This window comes from Ornithorhynchus anatinus, chromosome 8 (genome assembly GCF_004115215.2).
Source record: "Ornithorhynchus anatinus isolate Pmale09 chromosome 8, mOrnAna1.pri.v4, whole genome shotgun sequence".
Classification (NCBI taxonomy): Eukaryota; Metazoa; Chordata; class Mammalia; order Monotremata; family Ornithorhynchidae; genus Ornithorhynchus; species Ornithorhynchus anatinus.
In genome coordinates, this window is record NC_041735.1 from 36189458 (window position 1) to 36211041 (window position 21584).

The 21584-nt window shown below is 43.9% G+C and overlaps 1 protein-coding gene across 10 annotated transcripts in view; it reads right to left on the reverse strand.

Moving 5' to 3' along the window:
• TRAK1 (trafficking kinesin protein 1) overlaps nucleotides 1-21584 on the reverse strand; it is a 116314-nt gene that overhangs the window by 29696 nt on the left and 65034 nt on the right. For all 10 annotated transcript variants that reach the window (XM_039912954.1, XM_039912953.1, XM_029071342.1 and 7 more), the window contains 8 exons: nucleotides 21136-21212; nucleotides 13743-13859; nucleotides 10232-10332; nucleotides 7964-8072; nucleotides 5525-5603; nucleotides 2975-3105; nucleotides 2113-2187; nucleotides 1387-1524 (listed from right to left, as the gene is read on the reverse strand). In XM_039912954.1, coding sequence (XP_039768888.1) covers nucleotides 1387-1524; nucleotides 2113-2187; nucleotides 2975-3105; nucleotides 5525-5603; nucleotides 7964-8072; nucleotides 10232-10332; nucleotides 13743-13859; nucleotides 21136-21212 — 827 coding nt within the window. The remainder of the gene's footprint in view (nucleotides 1-1386; nucleotides 1525-2112; nucleotides 2188-2974; nucleotides 3106-5524; nucleotides 5604-7963; nucleotides 8073-10231; nucleotides 10333-13742; nucleotides 13860-21135; nucleotides 21213-21584) is intronic.

Below are 21584 nucleotides of genomic sequence, written 5' to 3' on the forward strand. Positions count from 1 at the left end.
TTTTCGGCCAGGAGATGGTTGAGAGAACCGCAGGAGTCTGGAGTGGACCTTTCCGACCAACCTGGCCCTGAATAGCTGCTGAGGGCAGCCCGTCTGTTGGAGACCTTGGGGTGGCTCTACTTCTGGCCACTCGCCATTTGGCTAAGTCCGGGCAAGCTGGGTGCACAATCAGTTACCCAGGAGCTAAAGTCTGGCTCCTCAAAAATTTGATCTTATTTCCCTGAGGTCCTGGTCTGACCCCTGGAAGGGGAGGGGGAGCTGGAAAGAGGAGGAATCATTCAATCCGATTTAGTGAGTGCCTACTGTACTAAGCACTTGGGAGAATACACTATATCTGAGGTGTAGGCATGTCTGGAAGCCTTCCCCCTTTCAGCCCCCACAGCACTTAAGTACATAGCCATAATTTATTTATATAATGGCTGTCAGCCCTTCTAGACTGTAAGCTCGTTGTGGGCAGGGAATATGTCTTGCTATATTGCTCTCCCAAGCATTTAGTACAGTGCTCTGCACCCAGTAAGGGCTCAAAAAACATGAATGATGATTCCCGGCGGGTAACCTCGGCCATGCAAATCAGCATGGGCCCTTAAAGTCCAGGGCCGCTAAGGAATCAGATCATGATTAAAAGAAATCAGGCAGCTGGCAAGCAAGGATTGGACTAACAATACCCAGAAATATTTTTAAATTTCTAGCTTCTGATGCCCATGGCCATCAGGTGCTCAGATATAAGGAAATGTATGAAACTTTTGTAAGCCAGAAAAAGAACATTTTACAGGTAGGATCATTTTGAATCTTCCTTCAGAACTCCATAACCTTGTTCAAACTTGTTTGAGGAGACTTCGAGTTCCAAATCCGCCAGTCTAATTGGGGTTCTCGCACCCCTTCTGAACACATTACTTGGGGGCAGGAAAAGAAGGCCCAGTAAGAAAAATTCAGGATGGTTAGATGGATGGATGGATGGATGATATAGGGAGAATTCTGTGCAGGCAGCGAGCTTGAAGCTGCCTCCATTGTTACATTCTTCAGCCCCTCTTGGCCATCAATGCGCTGGGCTTCCTATCTGGCTCCAAACCACAAACTTCCAAAAGTGCTAGGGTGAGATCTCAGAGGGTCTCCAATCTAGAACCTTTCTTTTAGATCAGGAATGGTTCCCAGAGAAAAGAGCCGGGGATTGGGAGGGGGTGTTTTGCAAGGAGGCTCTGACAAAGACTGTGCTGGGAATCTTCATGGTATAGGGTGGCTAGTGGAAGTGGGAGGACGCCTGGAAGCCCGGGATAAAGATGCTTTGTTCCCCAAATTTGTTTTCGTGGCCCACTTTTGTGGGCAGAGAGGTGTGTGCACCAAAGTCCTTGGGGCCCTAGGCCTGTCGGGTCCAGGGACTCTGCTCACCATGGGGAAGAGGCCCAAGGAGTGGTAGCGCCGGGAGATGGTATTCGGCATTGTTTTGTTGCGAAGGTTTTTCAGCTCTTCCTGCGCCTCATGAAGCATTTCCATGCACTCTGCGTACTTGTCCTCCAGCTCCCGTAACTGTAAAGGGCAACAGAGACCCCAGAGTGTTAGGGGTGACAGCCACCATGGCCACCCAGATGTGCCAATGGGACTTTAGGAAATAAGCTACAGCTAACACCACCACCGACGGCGATGTGGGAGGCGGGCCTGGGCTGGAGCAGGGCAAGGACACTTGCAGACAAAATCTCAACAGCAACAACCATTTATCGCTTCATTTTTGTAGTAAGGATTTGACTGGCCTGGCTCTAAAAATACCTCCCTCTGCCCCCACAACAAATCAACTGCACTGAGATTAAAAGCACTAAAAAAACTGAATAAAATTTCTTCTTTTGGTCCAAGGCCTCATGTCAAAGCACATTCATTAAACGTTTTGAGTGGGTTGTATGTACTGGGAAGTAGAAATGTTTTGGGGACCAAAAAAAGAGAGATGCCGTGGGAAAATACAAATGACTGTGTCCTGAAGCAAATTTGGAAACTCCTAATTTGCTGTGATGTATTTGTCAAAATACATCAGAGGGCAGGAGGAGCCTGAAATAATCCTCAGTTAACCTCCAGGTTCATAACCAAGAGAGGCTCTCAGTCCACAGAGTTAGCCAGAACACTTACCTCGGCCGTGAGCTGCCTTTGGGCATCTTTAGCGGCTCCCAAATGCTGGACGAGTTCTTCATTTTCTACTGCACACTGAAATGAGTCAGAGAACGTGAAACTGTGAGCTTTGGTCAATATTTGTTGAATGACTGACTTGCTAAATCCCAGTGGATTTTAAATAACTTTCAGGTTAGATGATCCCTCCACCACTCCCCTCCCTTCCCTATCTCCCAAGAATATAACTTGCTTTCAAAGTGACTCTCCTGATCAGAGTAAGAGTTTTATGACGCTATTTCACAAATGAATTAACGGAAATGAAACGCATCTAGGTTTGGGAACAAAGCGATGAAAACACCCTTTTTCCCACCCCCAAGAGAAGAGAAATCATGACTCAATTTTTGGTAGCATCCCGGGCAAAAATCCAAGCTTCAGACTGATGTAAGCTCTACCGAAATATTTTTCCCACTTCACATTGATGACTGAAGAGATGGTAATAGCATTCATTATTACATGGAAAAACTGAAAAAGAATAAGTCTTTGAGATTTTGTGGAGTCCCTTAGGATTCTCAAGCACTTTTACTTCATACAACATTCTTGTGAGGTAAGGTGGGAAGAGATATTATTGCTTTTGAGACCACTGGATGGGGAAAGTAATGAAGAGAAAATTCCAGTGACATCTAAAACTTTTCAATGAATCTGGGCCTAGCCAGAATGGACAAGGACAGGCATGATTCACAAGCTATTCTACTTCCAAAGGAGGAAGCAAAATGGCCTATAACTAAAGAGAAGTTTTTTTTGCATGGCAACAGAAAAAGCATATTTGGCTTGTGCTTCAGCTTAACAAAGCCTTTTCTGAGCAAGGAAAATGTAAATGTCTTACAGCTTTTGCCTTCTTTTGTAGATCAACTATTTGAGAAAGAAGGTGGGTGATTTCTTCTTGCTGTCGAGCTGCATCTTCAGTTTTTTTAGCTAGTTCCTCCGTTATACTGGCAATTTGGACATTGGCATCCCCTTTGAAGATAAAACAATAATTAGAACTAGCAGTCATCAAGATATTCAAACCCTGCCCCCTACTACTGCCACCAATACAGTGCATAGACATCATGGCAAGTTCCCCATGATCAAGAGCCAAAATACGTACACTTTTCAAAGTTATTCTGGCTTTTTTCCCCGAGATAAACACAAAGTTCTTTACATATATACTGGAAGCTGCTTGCCCTAGAGGAAAGAGCACTGGCCTGGGAGTCCTTTCAAAGTTTCTTCATCTGAAAAATGGGCATGCAATACTTGTTCTCCCTCCCGCTTAGACTCTGAGTTCAATGAGGAACAGGGACTATGTCCAACTTGATCGACTTGTATCTACCCCGCGCTTAGTACAGTGCTTGGCACAAATAGCATGGTGTTTGCCAGTGTTCAGTGCTCTCTTCTCTGTGGAGTGCTCTTTGGCCTGTTCCAACCAACAGAGCATGTGATTCCCAAAGCAGTACTGGCTAATCAGCAGAATGTGGGCCAAGTCCCAGAACTCTCGGGTTCTCTCAGAACCCTGCAAACCATGAGTCTGTAAGACGAGGGTGTTCTTTTCCAGTTTCCCATTCCCTTCTGCGTCACTCTGACATATTCCTTTTATTCACCCCACCCGTCCCAGTCCCACAGCACTTATGTCCATATCTATCATTTATTTATATTACCATGTGTCTCTCCCTCTCGACTGTAAGCTCATTGTGGGTATGGAATGTCTGTTATATTGTTATAGTGTACTCTCCCAAGTGCTTAGTACAGTGCTCTGGACACTGTAAGCGCTAAACAAATATGATTGAATGAATGAAAATACCATCATTATTATTACGGAATAACTTCATCATGCTTCTGGGATCAGAGTAACTGAGTAACAGAGAGTAACAGTTGAGTAACAGAGAAGCCGAGGCATGGGGAGTTTATACTGTAATTTCAAAGTCAGTGTTGCAAGAAGGAAGAGCCCAGACACCTTCAATTCTATGGCTAGAGCTCTACTAATCACCTAATGCCAACCATTATGGGTAGAATAATTGCTGAGACCAAACCTAAGGTAGAATTGCCTCTTGAAAAGCAGCAAAACATTTTGACACCAAACAACGAAGGCCTTCATGTACAGCTACACTAAATAAGAAAGCCTAAATTGACACGCAACTCAAAACCCTTCATGCAGGTAAAGGGATGTAACCGTTTACAGAAATGTCTTCAGAAGGTGGACACTGTATTTCCATTAATATGAAGAGATTTTTCAAAACCTTAACTGAATAGAAAATCTCAACCCTTGCTAGTAGATTTGGGGAAGAATGGTGCATCAATCTTATCAGACATATTTTTCTTGGAAGAAATTATCAGTTTCTACATTTTACTTTTGTCAATATTCTGTATGGAGCAGACTGCACTTCCAAAACTTAAGGAATATTTGTCAAGGAGAGACCAGTCTCACTATCATGAACTGCACAACTCTCAGCAACTGCTATCACACCTGATGTCACCACATTGACCTGACTGACCCAAAGTACTTCAGGCTTTGACTGAACTAAGCGCCCCTGCCAGCTGGAGGGCCAGGACTCCCCAAATTCCAGTAAGCTGGTAGAGGGAGGGGGTAGAGGATAGGGCTATCACACATCTGTCTATCATGAAGAATCTTGAACCAGTCAGGAAGTATGCACTAAGAAACACCACCACAGACCAACTACTTTGTCTACACATATCCAAAGATCTAAACAAATCTAAAGAGTAAATTCTATGCAAACCAGCCTGAATTATATTTGCAGTAGAATGCCCCAGGAAGAATATTTTGGGTTGAACTTGAATTGTCAAGTGGTTCAGAAGTGGAGGGGATCCATTCACACTCTTTCTGCCCCCACTGAGCCATACAGATTGCCTGACAGAGACACGATACTCTTGTTTAATACCTGTTTGTTTTTTAATGGAAAATCAAAATCAGTAAGGAAGGTGGCTAACGATTCTGCAAAATCATAAGGTCTGAATCACACAGGCACCCAAACAGAAAATCGCTTAGAACTACAGGAAGGCTATTTTGTTCCTAATGAAGAAATTTTTGCCAATAAGCTTGAATTTCAAGCTACTTTTTATTCAAAGGCTTCATGACACAGGTGGCATTCATAAAGCTGAGAAAGGAATCAATTAGAATTTAGATGTCATTAATTGACCCTCTTAGATGAAAACATGTATGATCTCCCCTCACCCTAGTTCTTGGGATGCGTAAGGTGGGCTCTCACAAAAAAATCGGTCAATACTTAACTCAAATGCCTGGTAGACGAAAAACAAGAGAAGAGGGAGAGGGAGGAAGAGGTTGGAGAGAGGATGTGTGAGGGGAAATGACCGACTAGAATCTATACATCTTGCTGCAAATGTCAGATACAAAGGAATGAGGGGCGAAGGGTAAAATACATACTCAGTTCCTTCACGCAGTCATTGACGAGCTGCTGCTCTTTCTCTTCAAAGGTGATTGTTTCCGTCTTAAGCTGACAGGCCTAAACAAAAAAGTTCAGATCAAATACCCCATGCTGAAGGCTGCGAGGAAGAGGGTTACGCACACACACACACACACACACACACACACACAACCCTCCCTCTCAGCCCCCTTCCACCATGCATCCTTTTTCAGGTCCTTTAGAGAAAGGGATCAGCCAAAGCCTCCTTGTCAATGGGATTTGGATGCAGATGTAATCGAGCTCAGGATGCCACCCCCCAGGAGTCGTCATAATCTTGGAAAAAATCACAAGTGCTTCAAAAACTATTAGGCAGACCCACTTTTTGGGTTCTGTTCTGGCTGGTGCTCTCTCTTCTTTCCATAAGAGGTTTGTTTCCCTCAGCTGTCAGACAATAACTACTTGAGGATAAGCAGACTTAGTTCCTCCTTCCACAAACCATGCTGGAGTTCATTATTTCAAAAACTATTTTGAGTTGAGGAGAGCAATCCATACTCCTAATGGGATACAAAAACTCGCAGGATCGGCATGCCTTTTAAGAGGCCAACTCTTTACCCTTTTCTTCTTCAACTATTCCATTTGATATTGACTGAACCACTAAATAAATGAACTACCACAATTTCTCTTAGAAGCAGTGTGGGTTAGAGGAAAGAGCACAGGTTAGGGAGTCAGAGGTCGAGGGTTCTAATCCCGGCTCCGCCACTTGTCAGCTGTGTGACTTTGGGCAAGTCACTTTGCTTCTCTGGGCCTCAGTTACTACCTCATCTGGAAAATGGGGATTAAGACTGTGAGCCCCGGCTGGAACAACATGATAACCTTCTATCTTCTCCAGCGCTTAGAACAGTGCTTGACACATAGTAAGTGCTTAACAAATACCACCATTATTCCCCCTTTCTAGACTGTGGGCAGGGATTGTCTCTGTTGCTGAACTGTACTTTCCAAGCGCTTAGTACAGTGTTCTGCATACAGTAAGTGCTCAATAAAATATGATTGAATGAATGAATGTACCTAGCACCCCCTTTTCCACAGGTGTGGAAAAGCTTTTACAATCCAATATCTGAAGCTCTCACCATCACAAGATAGAATCTAGTGAAGATAAAAGAGAAGCAATGTGGCTCAGTGGAAGGAGCAGGGGCTTGGGACTCAGAGGTCATGGGTTCAAATACCAGCTCTGTCACTTGTCATCTGTGTGACTGTGTGAGAAGTCACTTAACTTCTCTGTGCCTCAGTTACCTCATCTGTAAAATGGGGATTAAGACTGTGAGCCTCACGTGGGACAACCTGATTATCCTGTAAATCTACCCCAGCGCTTAGAACAGTGCTCTGCACATAGTAAGCACTTAACAAATACCAACATTATTAAATGTGCTCAATTCGGTTTTTTACTACTGGCTCAACAGCACTCCATCTTCCACCAGGACGATGACGGGCAAGCACAGAAGAGTACAGGTGGAACTATACAAACCACCAGAGCCACAGTCAATTTTTCTGCATGATTCTCGGTCCTGAAATCTCAAGCCCGAAGCTCATCCATTGCTCCCACTTGAAAACTCCAACACATAGCTAACCAGTCAAAACCAGTAAGTCAAAACCAGTGCAACAAGGGCAGGTTCTTGTCACCTGGGCAGATAATGTGTTTATTAACTCTGTTATATTGTTTCACTGCACTCTCCCAAGCCCTTAGAAATGTGCTCCGCACACAGTAAGAGCTCTATAAATACGACGGATTGATTGATTGACTTTTAGGCAACTTGAGCAGTTTACGTACTTTCTCAAATCAATGGTTTCATACAAGTATTTCTACCATTTAAAGCGGACTGATCCTAAAAAATACCCTAGTAATTTAGGCTCTGAAGCGAAACTCAGCCTCACGTATCCAAACATATAGAAGTTTGATACCTCAAAGTGTCTTTTATTTATTTTGGCTTTTTTTTCCAGGCAAAATTGTTTAGTCTTATTACTCTTCCCTAAATCAGAAAATCAGAGTGCCCTACCCTGCTAGTGTATACCTGATCTTTATGCTCCCTTTAATAGCTTTGGAGTCATAGTTATTATAGCAACTACTGGAATTAGTAACTATAGTGACTAATTTGGAATAGTACCTATTACCACAGTACCATTTCTCCCAAGGGAAGCAAAGTTCCCACCCTTCTAAAATGAGATTATGAGGAGTGAGTCCCTCTCTGTGTTGTGTCACCCTTGCACTTGTATGTTTTTACCCTGTAGACACCCCACCTTCAGTCCCACAGCACTTCTGTACAGAGCCATAATTTATTTTAATGTCTGTCCCCTTCCCTCAAGACTGAAAGCTCCTTGTGGGTAGGGAATGTCTCTACCAGCTCTGTTAGATTGTGCCTACCCAAGAGCTTAGTTTCTCTCCACTGACTGACTGAGAGCCTCACCTCTGATCTAAGTACAACATTTTCTTCTTCAAGGTCCTTCAGTTTCTTCTGAAGAGTATCCAAGTGAAAGTAGTTCTGGACAGAGGAGGAAGACTCGTTCCTCTTCAACCTGGCAAAAATACACATTGATATTTTCAAGGCCTTTTAGACACACATACATACACACACACCCATGTACAACATCAGTGGAGACACTAACCAAGAAGTCTGCAAAGACCTTCTAAATCACTCCAGTTTATCTGCATTTCATGGAGTTGTGACAATGTGTCAACACCAAAGTGACTGAAAGGACAGTTTATATGGTCCTCTCTGAACGGTAAGCTCATTGTGAGGAGGGAATATATCTACCAATTTGGTTATATTGTACTTTCCCAAGCACTTAGTCCAGTGCTTTGCACACAGGACATTCTCAATAAATGATCGAATCCTTGCACATGAACCACGTTCTAGCTTTAGATCACCATCGGGTCCCCAACTTTAAATATTTCAGGGACACGTAATCTCCAAAAGAGTTGTCTGCAGAATGGACAGCGCTGCTGGAACAACGTTTCCCAGAAACCTTTGTTACTTAAGAAACCTTCCTTTCTCATGACCCCACTCTCAAACACAGAGCTCCTCCTTCCTCTGAGGAAAGCCCCGGTCGAAATCCACGCCTTCATGAAATTATCCCAAGTGAAAATGGCAAATGCCCTTCCTCTATGCAAAATTAGGACGTGTCAGAGGACCGGTTTAAGGGGGCAGTCTTCCAAAACTGCAAACATCTAAGTCAAACTACACCCCGTGGGCCAGAACTCCACCGTGCGATTGCTCCATGAATACATTTGAGAATGAAAGCTGACTATTTCACAATCCTGAGTCATGTCAGCCAATGCTCAATATAGCAGACAGCATGGAGATAGGAAACAGGATGATAATGACAACAATACTAATAACAACAATAATAATAATGCCATTTATTAAGCACTTACTATGTGCCACGCACTGTACTAAGCGCTGGGGTCAATACAAGATAATCAAATCCCACATGGGGCTCACAGTCTAAGACAGAGGGAGAACTACTTAGGAGGGAGAACTTCCCTAAGGAAGGAGTCCTGCCTTAGGAGGGAAGCAGCGTGGTTTAGTGGAAAGAGCATGGGCTTGGAAGTCAGAGGACGTGGATTCTAATCCCGGCTCCACCACGTGCCTGCTGTGTGATCTTGGGCAAGCCACTTAACTTCTCTGTACCTTAGTTATCTCATCTGTAAAATGGGTATTAAAACTGTGAGCCCCACATGGGACAACCTGATTACTTTGTATCTACCCCAGTGCTTAGAACAGTGAATGGCACATAATAAGCACTTAAATACCATAAAAAAACTGGTACTGAATCCCTATTTTGCAGATGATGGACTAGATCCCTAGATGAAGCACGGGCCTAGGAGTCAGAAGGTCATGGGGTCTAATTCGGGCTCTGCCATCTGTCAGCTCTGTGGCCTTGGGCAAGTCACTTCATTTCTCTGTGCTTCAATTACCTCAACTGTAAAATGAAGATCTAGACTGTGAGTCCCACGTGGGACAGGGATTGTGTCCAACTTGATTTGCTTGTATCCACCCCAATGATTGATTAGTTCAGTGCCTGGCACATAGTAAGCACCTAACAAATACATTCATTATTATTATTATTATCCCTTCTAGATGGCCACATCCCAGAATCAAATTGTTTCCTCCGACCCCACTGACCACCAATGGGCTGGACTGGCCAATGATTTTCAAGAGAATGAATACTTCTATGGATGCTCAGGGAAGAAATGAGATGTGTAATTATGTCTCCTCCAAAAAATACCCATTTTTTAAATGGTATTTGTTAAGCGCTTACTCTGTTCCAGGCACTGAGCTAAGTACTGGTGTAGATACAAGCTAATCAGGTTGGACACAGTCCTTGTCCCACAGTCTTAATCGCCATGTTACAGATGAGGTAACTGAGGCAGAGTAAGTTAATTGCCTTGCCCAAGGTCATGCAGCAAGCAAGTGGTGGAGGCCTTTCTGACTCTCAGTCCCATGCTTTATCCACTAGGCCAAGTTGCCCCTCTTTGGGCCCTGAATCCACTGGATCAACTCTGACCTGGAGACCAACAAGAACAGGTGAGAAAAATGGCCACTACTGTCTAGCCCCATCTCATAATGTTCCTCTTGTTGGCTCGGCAGTTTCACCCAAGTGTCCTGAGAACAGCTCTCAACGAACCCTCTCTGCTCTTGCTTTTGGGCAGAGGTGACTCCTCTGGGACTTACGGGGTGGTGCAGACGGACTCTGGCTCACTCTCCTCAGCAGCGCTGGTGTAGAACTGGAGCAGCTCATCCTTCATGGACAATTCATGGCGCAGCTGACTCACCTAATGGGAGACAGAGCAGCGCTTCAACATTTATTTTCCTCCAGGTGTCTTCTCAGCAGCCAACCCACCCCAGAACTTGAAACCAGCTTTTATCATCTAACACCACCAAATCCCCAACCATGAACGATCCTAAGTGTCTTGCCACCTGTTCTGGGGGCAAGAAATCGGTCGTCAGGTGAGAAAGGAGGCAGTGGGAAGGAAAACGGTTTGTCTCACTTAAGAAAAACAATCCAGCGTGCTTTGGCTTGAGTTCCTCCTCCACCGCTGATTCTCCTCTTTGCTTTGGGAAAGAGGCGGTGGCCGGGAGCGGAGAGGTTCTAGAATGGACGTCTTGTTCCCTCCTCAAAGAGTCTGCCTGCCAATCTCTTGTAATCAAGCAGCACCGGGCCTTTAGAAATGCACAGATGGACTAGCGCGGACCACTGCCAGACAAGCAGGTCATATCGCAGGGTGAAAGAAGAGGCCATTTCACTCCTCCTGAAATCAACTCCCATCTAAGAACAAGCGGCAGCCGTGCCAACTCCAGGTGGGAGAAAACAGGCATCACGACTGCACCCAGCTTCCTGCCTGCACAACCTTGGCTCTCTGCCAAGCGGCAGAGGCAGCTTCAAACTAGCCGGTGCTCCAGGAGAAGCTTGCTCGCTCGCTCGCGGTCCGGCCCACATCCGATATAAGCACTCTCATGGGATGTGCAGAAAATCCCAGTGTGATGATGGGATTTGAGGGCAGGATTCTGCCCCCTTTCCTTCCCCGCCTCGCTGTTGACTTCCCTGGGTAAGAAGGAAAAGGGAACGGGGGCCTTGTGAGGGCTGCCTAGGCATTCTCGAGCATTCTCTTCTGTCCACGGTACAGGAGGGACTTGGGCATTGTGTGGCAGAGTGCATCACTGCTGGTGGGCCATGTCACATAAGACCCTGGAGAAAGGCATACAAATCGCAGGAGATAAGTTTGCCATTCTCCTGACGCCCCTGACCCTATCCTGCTCTCCCCTCCACCACCCCTAGCCCAGATGCACTCCCAGAGGAGAATGCTAGGGAGGACAGGGGGCGGGGAAAAAGGGGCTGGAACAACAGGTCAAGTCTTCCGAGTTCCCGTGGCATGGCAGTTTGTGGAGCTACAGGGACCAAGCAGCTTGCTGAGTATCCCACACTCATTTTAGGGCCGGGGTTGACACCCCCACCCCTACTTATACTATATCCAAATTTACAATGAATGCATTTGACACAAACCACATACACACAAGTAAACACACACTCAATAATTATTAAGTCCCTACTGTGTGCAGGGTATTCTTCATGGTGTTTTGGGGACATTCAAAAGAAAGAAGAGATGAGCTCTGTCCTCTAAGAGCTCACGTGTGTGTGCACGCGCGCGCACACACACACACAAAATCTCAAATACACACTGCAAATTCCTTCACTTCATCTCATGCGCCTCAATGTCATAGCTGAGATGCAGAAGGCTGCCCTCAATTTAAAAGAGGCATTGTCACTCAGTTGCCTTCACTTGAAAGGGGGACCTTTTTTTTTTGATTAGTGAGTGGAGAGAAGATTGGAGACATAGCTGGCTCTCTCCTGTGACCACTCACAGGGATGCTTTGGGTGCTGTCTGTTTCCAAGGAAAGCCCTTATTGTTCCTCTTTCTGAATACTGCTCTCACACTATGATGACTGACTTGAGGTTTTGGAAGGCTTTCATTGTTTTCCTTTTGAAAACATTGTACTTTCAGGGTGTATTTGTGTGCATATATGTGTAATTCGCAGAAATATCTAATAATTTGAATAGACCAAAGTTCTGACTGAACAAAAACAGACCTAACTAGCCTTAAGGGATTTAAGCAGGGGTCATTTCTTCTCTTCAAACATAACCTTATCAGACAAAGGTCCTGTGTGGGATGGGGGAGGGAGGAGGGAAGGAACAAAGGGGAAGAAAGGAGAAAGGGAGAGAGAGAGGATAGGGAATAAAGCCAGATGGGAGGGTGGGATTATGCCTGGAGAAGAAAATTTAAAAACCCTCCTGTTCTAACAACCACCACCAGATTCTTGCCCCTCCAGGCTGGGTCCTGGAGAAGGAAGTCAGCTGACATGCTAAATGCAGATGTTATGTACCTTTTGTCTTAAATGTCACAGAAGCTAAGAAGGCATTGATACAGTGTCTCAGAACAAAGAAAGCTGAGCCAGACTGACCAAATCTCTAGCCTTTTGCCCCAACTGTGGTATAGCCTCCTCATTCTATCTCTAACAAACTTAATGATAACGCAAACCCCTTGCACCCCAAACAATTCCCACCCTCCAGCAAACTCCTGTAGTTACCCACTTATCTAAACAGATTTAATTGTGCTGTAATCCATTACCGTTGATAATAAATTGTGTTAGGTTTTTGAACTCCTCGAGGGCTGGGCAACTTCGAATTTTTAAAACACAACCCAACGCCTTGTGTTCCGATAGTTGGCTAAGTCAGTCAACAAGACCTGTCTCTGGAACTTAGACACTCTGGTAACACACTGACTTGCTTGGGGGTAAGTATCAAAGAGGAGACTCGGAAAGGAGGGAGCCACCACATGATGAGTGGCAGCGTGGCTTAGTGGAAAGAGCACGGGCTTGGGAGTTCAGAGGTCGTGGATTCTAATCCTGACTCCGCCCCTTGTCAGCTGTGTGACTTTAGACAAGTCACTTCACTTCTCTGAGCCACAGTTACTTCATCTGTAAAATGGGGATTAAGACTGTGAGCCCTATGTGGGATAGGGACTGTGTCCAACCTCAGGGGGCTCACAGTCTAAGCAGGAGGGGAACAGGAATTTAATCCCCATTGCAGTTCAGGGAACTTCAGGCACAGAGAAGTGACTTGCCCCAAGGTGACTCAGCAAGCAACTGGTGGAGTTGGAATTAGAACGCAGGTCCTTCTCACTCCCAGGCCCGTGCTCTATCCACTCGAGAAGCAGTGTGGCTTAGTGGAAAGAGCACGGGCTTGGAAGTCAGAGGTTGTGGGTTCTAATGCCCAGTTCCGCCACTTGTCAGCTGTGTGACTTTGGGCGAGTCACTTAACTTCTCTGTGCTTCAGCTACCTCATCTGTAAAATGGGGATTAAGACTGTGAGCCCCACGTTGTATAACCTGATTACCTTATATCTATCCCAGTGCTTAGAACAGGGCTTGGCACATAGTAAGCGCTTAACAAATACCATCATTATTATTATGATGATGATGCTACTTTTGAAAGTAGATCACAAGGCTTCTTCCATCATATCTCAGCAATAAGCCTCCTTGCTTCTCACCCTCAGAGGACCCGGCTCTCTTCTTTTGGCCATCTTTCCTGCCAACATCCAAGAAAACCACAAACTTCCGCTTCGAGGCCCCTAACCCTCACGGGTGGCCGTGACCAAAGGAGTTTTCGGTAACCTGAGAACTCTTACCTCTTCCCTGATGTGCTCTACTTGTTCCTCAAGCAGTTCGTTCCTCTCCGTAAGAGTTTTGTTCTTCTTCAACAACGACTGGCCGATCCGAGCAGCTAATTCTAAATCCCGCTCTTTCTGTCAGGGGAAAAAAAGGGAGTTTCAAACAGGTTCCTGAGTCAGGCTCGTGCAGGTGAAATGGTGAAAACATAGCAAGAAGAAAGAATAGTTTTTTTAAAAAAAGGAATTAATCATTTATCACTCATTTTAATGCTAATGACCTGATTAACTTGTATCTACCCCTAGCAGATAAAACAGTGTGTGACAGATAATAAGTGCTTAACAAACACCATAATGATAATAATGCTAATAGGGGTTTCAATTGTGCCTACCTAATTTTGAACAGTTGTCTTTTAGTGCTTATTGAGATCTGTGTGCAGAGCACTGTATTAAGCGCTTGGTAGAGTACAGTGCTCTGCACATAGTAAGTGCTCAATAAATACTACTGATTGGTTGGGGATCTGATGGAGACAAATAATTTCTCTGGGGCTTTTTTTTTTTTTTAATGATGCATAGAAAGCTTCTGTTTGTTAAATCTAAAGAACTCCAAAAATCCAATTTGGGGCTTAAACAAAGGAAATAAATGAAGTAAATCTGAGTTTTGTTGCAACATTTCTCACTGTTTTCCATCCACTGTCACCCCAACTGAAATTAAAATGGACAGTTAAAATGCAGCTAACCACCCTCAGCCAATACAATGATGCGTGCTGGAAATCCTTGGGCATTTTGAGACAGGGAGAAGCAAATGTGTAAAGATCCTGATAGGACACACTCCTGATAGAACATCCCCACAGTTTACTAGATAACAGACCAAAGGTGAAGCAATGTTACAGAATGCCATTACTTCAGCTCCCTCAGCCACTTAGAGCTGAGCATGCTGGTCCAGGAATGGACAAAACAAGGAACCAAGCCACGCTTGCTCTTTCCAGAAAGAAAAACGCCCACTAATGCACCGATAGTACGCAGAGGCTAAGTGGAATCTTATTGATCCCAATTAGAAGAGCTCTTAAAACAAGGCAAACATCCCATTTCACCCCAGTGCAGGGAACAAGGTCTCAAATTACTATGTGGCCCAAGGGTTAGAGTCAAAAGAGGCTATTTTAGGACAGGTAATGCAATTCAGATTGAAGATACACCACTCCAGGATGGATTTATTTTTATCTTAACCACCCCCATTCTTCCCTTCCAAATGAAAAAAAAAGTATTCTCTTTGGAACAAATTTTATTAACTCAACTACATGGAAATTTTTAAAGTGCAGAAGAGACCATACTCCCATCAGATAATTTCCTGAAATACGACGACTTTGTTCTTGGCCAATCCTAAGGAGTTCAGCTGCGTTATGGGCCTTCATATGCACACCCTGCACGTCCATTGTTCTCATTTCAGTGAGGAAAAAGTGTGCTTTTGTGACAAGAGTTTTGGAATAGCACTTGGGAGTCTTTTACTTACTCAGTTAAGTCATTTAACCCCCTCTGAGAGTCAGCCTTCACGAGCTAAAAACCTAATGTAACATCAACAGCCCCATCATCTGAATCACCAGGTTGCCATTTAATTTCTCTGTGCCTCAGTTCCCTCATCTGTAAAATGGGGACTAAGACTCTGAGCTCCATATGGGATATGGACGGTGTCCAAGCCAATTATCTTGTATCTCCCCCAGTGATTAGTACAGTGTCTGGTGCATGGTAAGCACTTAACAAATACCATAAAAAAAAATTAAAAGTGGTAGAACCCAGGTCCCCTGACTCCCAGGCCCATGCTCTTTCCATTAATCCAAGCTATTCTCCATCCTTGTCCCATGAACACAACCACTGCTGCTACCAATCAGTAGCTATACAGGTAATATGAGCCACAGCTAAGACCTTCCCTGCCTTCTACAGATTCCTCAAGGTCCCTGCTTGACTACAGTAACTCCATTTTGGTGGCTGGGGAGGGGGGAGGATCCAGCTGGGTGTACTGGGAACCAAGGTGACGGAACAGAGGAAGTAGGGGAGTTTAATTCTCTTACAAGAAAGGGATATCAAACTCATGGCTATGTCAGAACCAATGTCCGGATGTCTCTTAAGGGCTCTACCAGTAGTGATGTGGGATATATTCAGTGCTATAAATTAGACTTCCCTCTAGATGTAAGTTCACTGTGGGTAGGGAATGTGTCTGCTATATTGTGTTGTCCTCTCCCAAGCGCCTAGTACAGTGTCCTGCACACAATAAGGGGCTCAATAAATATGACTGATTGAACAAGAAGAAGCAATGAATAGCCAAGATGTTAGTGTTATTTTTCCCTTTTAGGACAAAATAACTAACTGTGACTAATAGACCTCGATCTGTTTCCGGGACCACCCTTCAGGTTCAGAATCTTTGGCTTTAGACCCACAGAATGTCAGTTTTTTTAACCAGCCTTCCACAGTTCTGACTCCAGCTGAAGGAGTCTGCAGGAATCGGAGTATACAGTCCTTTGGCCGATTTTCACTGGCAGAAGCAATTTTTCCTCTCCCTACATGAATCGGCAGTTCCTACCCTAATTCAAGGTTAGATGTAAAATCTCCCCCAGAATAAAGTACTCCGACTGCTTGTTTCTTTCATTAATGTTCACTCCATTCCTACAGGCTCAACACTAGCCTGATCTTGGGAATATCTGAGTGCCTTTAGATCTTGCAGGCAGACATTTGAGCAAGATGTAGATAGTGGAATAGGTAATTAAATGAATGGCAATCAGCTCTACCTTGCATCTTGCATTCCCTCTGGAGAAGATGTTCTCTCATGACTTATCTGCCGGAAGTGTCATTTTTCCGTTATAATGAACTGTGTCTGGGGGCAAGATGCTGAGACATATCCGATGAGCATCTCCATATCAACTGTTTAACAGACACCATGTTGACAGAATGGACCACCAGTCAATCTTTGGAACTAGAAATCAGGAACGAGGTCCAGGGCCATGTTCAAAGCCTCCTCCTCCCTGCCCGCAGCCTCAGAGTCTGCCCTGGAGGCACTCAAGCCCATTGAAGAGCTGGCCCCCATCGTGAATGACAAGTCTCTATGGATCTATTGCGAGTTGATGTGTTCTCATGTTGCTTGAGCTCTCTGTGGGCAGGAATCATGTCTAGCAATTTGTACTTTTCCAAGAGTGTGCTCTGCACACAGTAAGCACTCAATAAATACAACTGAATGGCTGATTGGTCCACAAGAACCTTCTCAACAAGAAAACTTAGTATAGTGCTCTGCATGCAATAAGCGCTTAATAAATATGATTGATTTATAACTGGGATTAATCTACTCAATGAATTACCGGGAGCAACACTCAAATAAGTGCTCATTAAATACCACTGATTGATTGACCTACTCAACAAATTACCAGGAGCAGTACTCAGAACACCACAGTTTTGCCACCAGAAAACTTTGGATCTTTGGAAAGTGTGTGGGATCTAGTCGCTCCTTTTATCATCAGTGACTCACTAATGAGACAAACAACTAACTTTGGGCCATAATTTTGCACCTCGGGCCCAGTGCATGTAAAAAATACTTGTAAGCTGGTTACTCAAGCAAAAAGAAAGGTATCCAAATAGCAAAAAGTCTATGTAATCTCCAAGGCTCTCAACATGACGAATACTAGCCAAATAAGCATCACACTCTCCAGAGGAAAAAACTTGGTGTGTATAAGGGCCAGCACAAAGAGACAATCAGGTGGCTTTGGGTGGTGGTGGCCTAATCAATCGTATTTATTTAGCACTGTGTGCAGAGCACTGTACTGAGCACTTGGGAGAGTACGGTACAAACAATAGTAACAGAGTTGGTAGACACATATTCTGCCCTCAGTGAGCTTACAGTCTAGAAGGACGATTTTACAGTCTTGACTGTGAGTCATGTAGATTCACACAACTGTCATTCTCTGCATAACCCAGTTTCAGAACCTGACTCAGATTCAAGGCTATGTCTCACACTAATCACCTCTGCAACCTTAGGGAAGACTGCTCATAAAACAACATTCAACAGGGAGTTCCTGTCATGTAGGATTGAGTGCACGGCTCAGTGGAAAGAGCACGGGCTTGGGAGTCAGAGGTCGTGGGTTCTAATCCCAGATCTGCCACTTGTCTGCTGTGTGACCTTGAGCAAGCCACTTAATTTCTCTGTCCCTCAGTTCCCTTATCTGTAAAATGGGGATTAAGACTGTGAGCCCCAAGTGGGACAACTTGATTAGCTTGTATCTATCCCAGTGCTTAGAACAGTGTTAGGCACATAGTTAGTGCTTAACAATACCACAATTATTATCATTATTAGTATTATGGCAAGTTTCCCATTTGGAATACAAACACCCCCCCCCCAAAACCCCAAAAGACCCATCCCTTTGAATTTCAACCCAATACTATGCATGCATTCCTCCTGACTCTCTCTTCCAGTATAAAAGTCTTCCTTCCTGAGAGATGTGGGCTTTCTTTTCCCCAACCAAGGCCCTATTTCTTTGGCTAGGTCCTGTCAATGAACTTGGCTAATGTTGGATGACATTAGGCATCCTTCTCCTATAAATAATTGGCCTGGTGGGCACCTATTAAGAGATGGAAGATGTTGCTTCCAATCTATCAGTCGATAGCATTTATTGAGCTCTGACTGTGTGGAGAGCTCTTTACTAAGCACTTGGGAGAGTAGCATACAATGAGAGGTGGGAGACATGACTTCTGCCCTCAAGAAGCTTACAGACTACCAAACAGAGTAAGGCCTAATTCTTCCTCTACCAGCAGGCCAATGAGAGGGACTATTTTACCTGCAGTGGAACAAAAAGGATGAAGTTTGATGAGGAGGAAAGGAGGAAAACCATCATCTCCACCCTCAAAATAGCCGGGGGTGGAGTTAATGCTTTGGTCTCTCAATGCCAATTCCTCCAGAGCAACACCCCCCTTTTCTAGACCCCTCCACTCCCTTCCATTCCCTCCCACAATGCTCCAGGCGAGCTGGTACTTTTGTTCTAGACCTCTCTTATTCTTCTGAACAAAATGTCAAATTTACATGCCCTTTGAGTCAAAAATTACTAGTCTGCCCCGAAACTGGAAAAAAAAACAAAGAAAAACAAAATGTCTCTTGTAACTGTGATCTGATATTTTCTCAATTACGAAAGAGTATTAAGCTGTGCCTTAATTACAGTAATCTACAGAAAACATCCAACAGCTCAAACCTGACAAATCAAGAACAGCTTTGAAAAGCTGTCCAGATATCCCAAAAGCCACATTACATAAACCACTCATATAGAATAAAGGCAACTTTATACATTCAACTCTGCTCCCTCCCTCCGCATTTTTCACGAAGCAGAATCCACAGGCTTTCAGGTTTTAGTGCCACCTTATCTCCTCTATTCAACTTCTGTTTGAACACGATAAAATGACAGGTAAGAATATTAGCAAGCAGCAGCACTATCAAGGGACAAGAAAAATACAAACTGGAGAATTATCCTCTGAATAATTAAAGGCTAATCATAACCATTTCCGGATCTGACTAAAACCCTGTTTTGTTGACTAAATGCACTGAACAGGATTGCTATTCAGCCGGTGAAACTAATTTTCCATTATTCTCTGAGCATGAAACACCCTAGAAGTCTGAAAAAGTTAAAGAACTTCCCTAAAGACACAATTGTTAAATGACCAACTGTCAGAAATTAAATTGATAGTCAAGCATAGAGGTAGCCATTTCACTGACATGTGTTAACCAGAAAGTCCAACTGTCAACAAAAAGCAACAAAAAAGCACACTGGGGTTGGGATTAATACCTGACCACAAGGAAGCCAGTTTTGTGTGGCAAGACTTAAAAAATTTCTGATTTTGGGGGAATTAAGGCTCCAGCTATAAGAAATGACCAGAAAGAACCAAATATCTGAATGTCTATTGGACTGCACAGCCAGTAAATTAACTCAGCCTGAAAACAGTCTAATCTCAGTGGATATTTTTTTGGTGGCTTGAAAAATAGTAATTTAGGAAAGTTATGACACATCAAATCTTAGACCTATATGAAGAGTAAATATCTTGATATGTTGGGCCTACGGCTACCTAGAAAAGCCAAGTACAACAGTTAGTTCGGTCATCTTTTGAAATGTCGATGTATTTAAAATTTGATGCTTGGATATATCAGTACTTTGCTGCTGGCTATGTGCTTGTCTGTGGTTCGTATAGCAACAATCCAACTTCCTCTAGACTGTGAGGTCATTGTAGGATACACTCTGCTGTAGTGTACTCTCCCAAGTGCTTAGCACAGTGCTCAGCACATAGTAAGTGCTCAATAAATACCATCGATGAGGACGATGATTCAAGGACACTGAACAACTGAGTCCAAGGTACCTTTTCTGGCACTTTGAAAAACACATTTATTTCTGTTTCAGGGAGGGAAAAAAAACTAGGTCAGAGGTGCAAATGAGTGCTGAACCTCTGTATCCTATTTTGGGGCATAAAGTAAACCATATTTGGGAAAATGAAATATCTACTTCAAAGTCTAAAATTCAGTTAGAAAGTGACCCCATTTCAGGTTCATTAGAGAAGACAGCAAAAGGAGAATTTGTTCATAGGTTTAAGCTGGAAAACCTAGGAGGAGTAACAAAGTTGCACACGTTCTCCAAAGCCCTAGAAAAGAGTTCCAGGGTCAGGCTTCTCGTTCTACATGTTCATCGTGAGAAGTAGGGGAGTGAGAAGCAGTGTGGCCTCATGGACAGAGCACAGGCCTGGGAGTCAGAAGGACCTGGGTTCTAATTCCAGCTCCACCACTTTGTTGTGTGACCTTGGGCAAATCACTTCACTTCTCTGTGCTTCAGTTCCCTCATCTGCAAAAATGGGAATTAAGACCATGAGCCCCATCAGGAGAAGGGACTGTGTCCAATATGATTAGCTTGCATCTAATATTGTACAGTACCTGACCCTTAGTACAGCACTTAGTACAGTACCTGACACTTAATAAATACTATGAAAAAGGGTGGGGTAGTAAAACAAACACCTGGGACTCCCGGTATCAGGCATTTGGGGACTAGATTATGGGCTTTAGAGGCTACTAAGTGCTCAGTGCACGTGCCCCCAATACCCAAAATTGGGCTGTTTGCAGAGCCGCTCAATGTTCAGGCCAGACAAAACGGCAGACATTGCCACAGACTAAACTTCATTTTAAAAGGTTTCTGGACAACCCCTTTAGGTCCCAGGACTCCAGCAGTAATAATAGTTACTGCTCAGTAGTTCCAGCTCTACTTTAATGACCTAAATGAAGTTCCCAAATTTATGATCATGGGGATCAACATTTTTTGGACAACTGATATTTTTAGACACACCATCAACAAGGCCACTTTTTTATAATGTCATTGCAAACAATCGTATTTCCTCGTCAAGACAGGCTTACCTCCTCTAGAAGACGTGTAACGGCATCGATGTCATTGTACGTTTTAGTCATCTGGCCCACTCTTTCGGCGCATAAAACTGGAAGAAAGCAAATATAATAATAATGAAGACATGTTTGGAAAAACGCAAAATGATTTCTCAAAAATGGGGAAGGAAGCTCTACACACACAGAACACAACATTTATTTTATTAATTTGTTAACCCTGACTTTAGTTAACCAGACTCAGCAGCATCATTTCCTCACTTGTCTCAATTCAGTCTTTCCAAATGGAGGATACTGAAGCTTCTTCCTCACAAAGCAGGTGTTTGAAAATTGATTAAGTGTAAAGCAAGCAGTGCTGCCAGATGGAGTGAATTATTAAAATTTCATAGTACAAAACCATGGGAAAAGAATAGTCAGTGAAAACGACCCTGATCATCAACGCATGGATCTCTGTAAATTAACCCAGT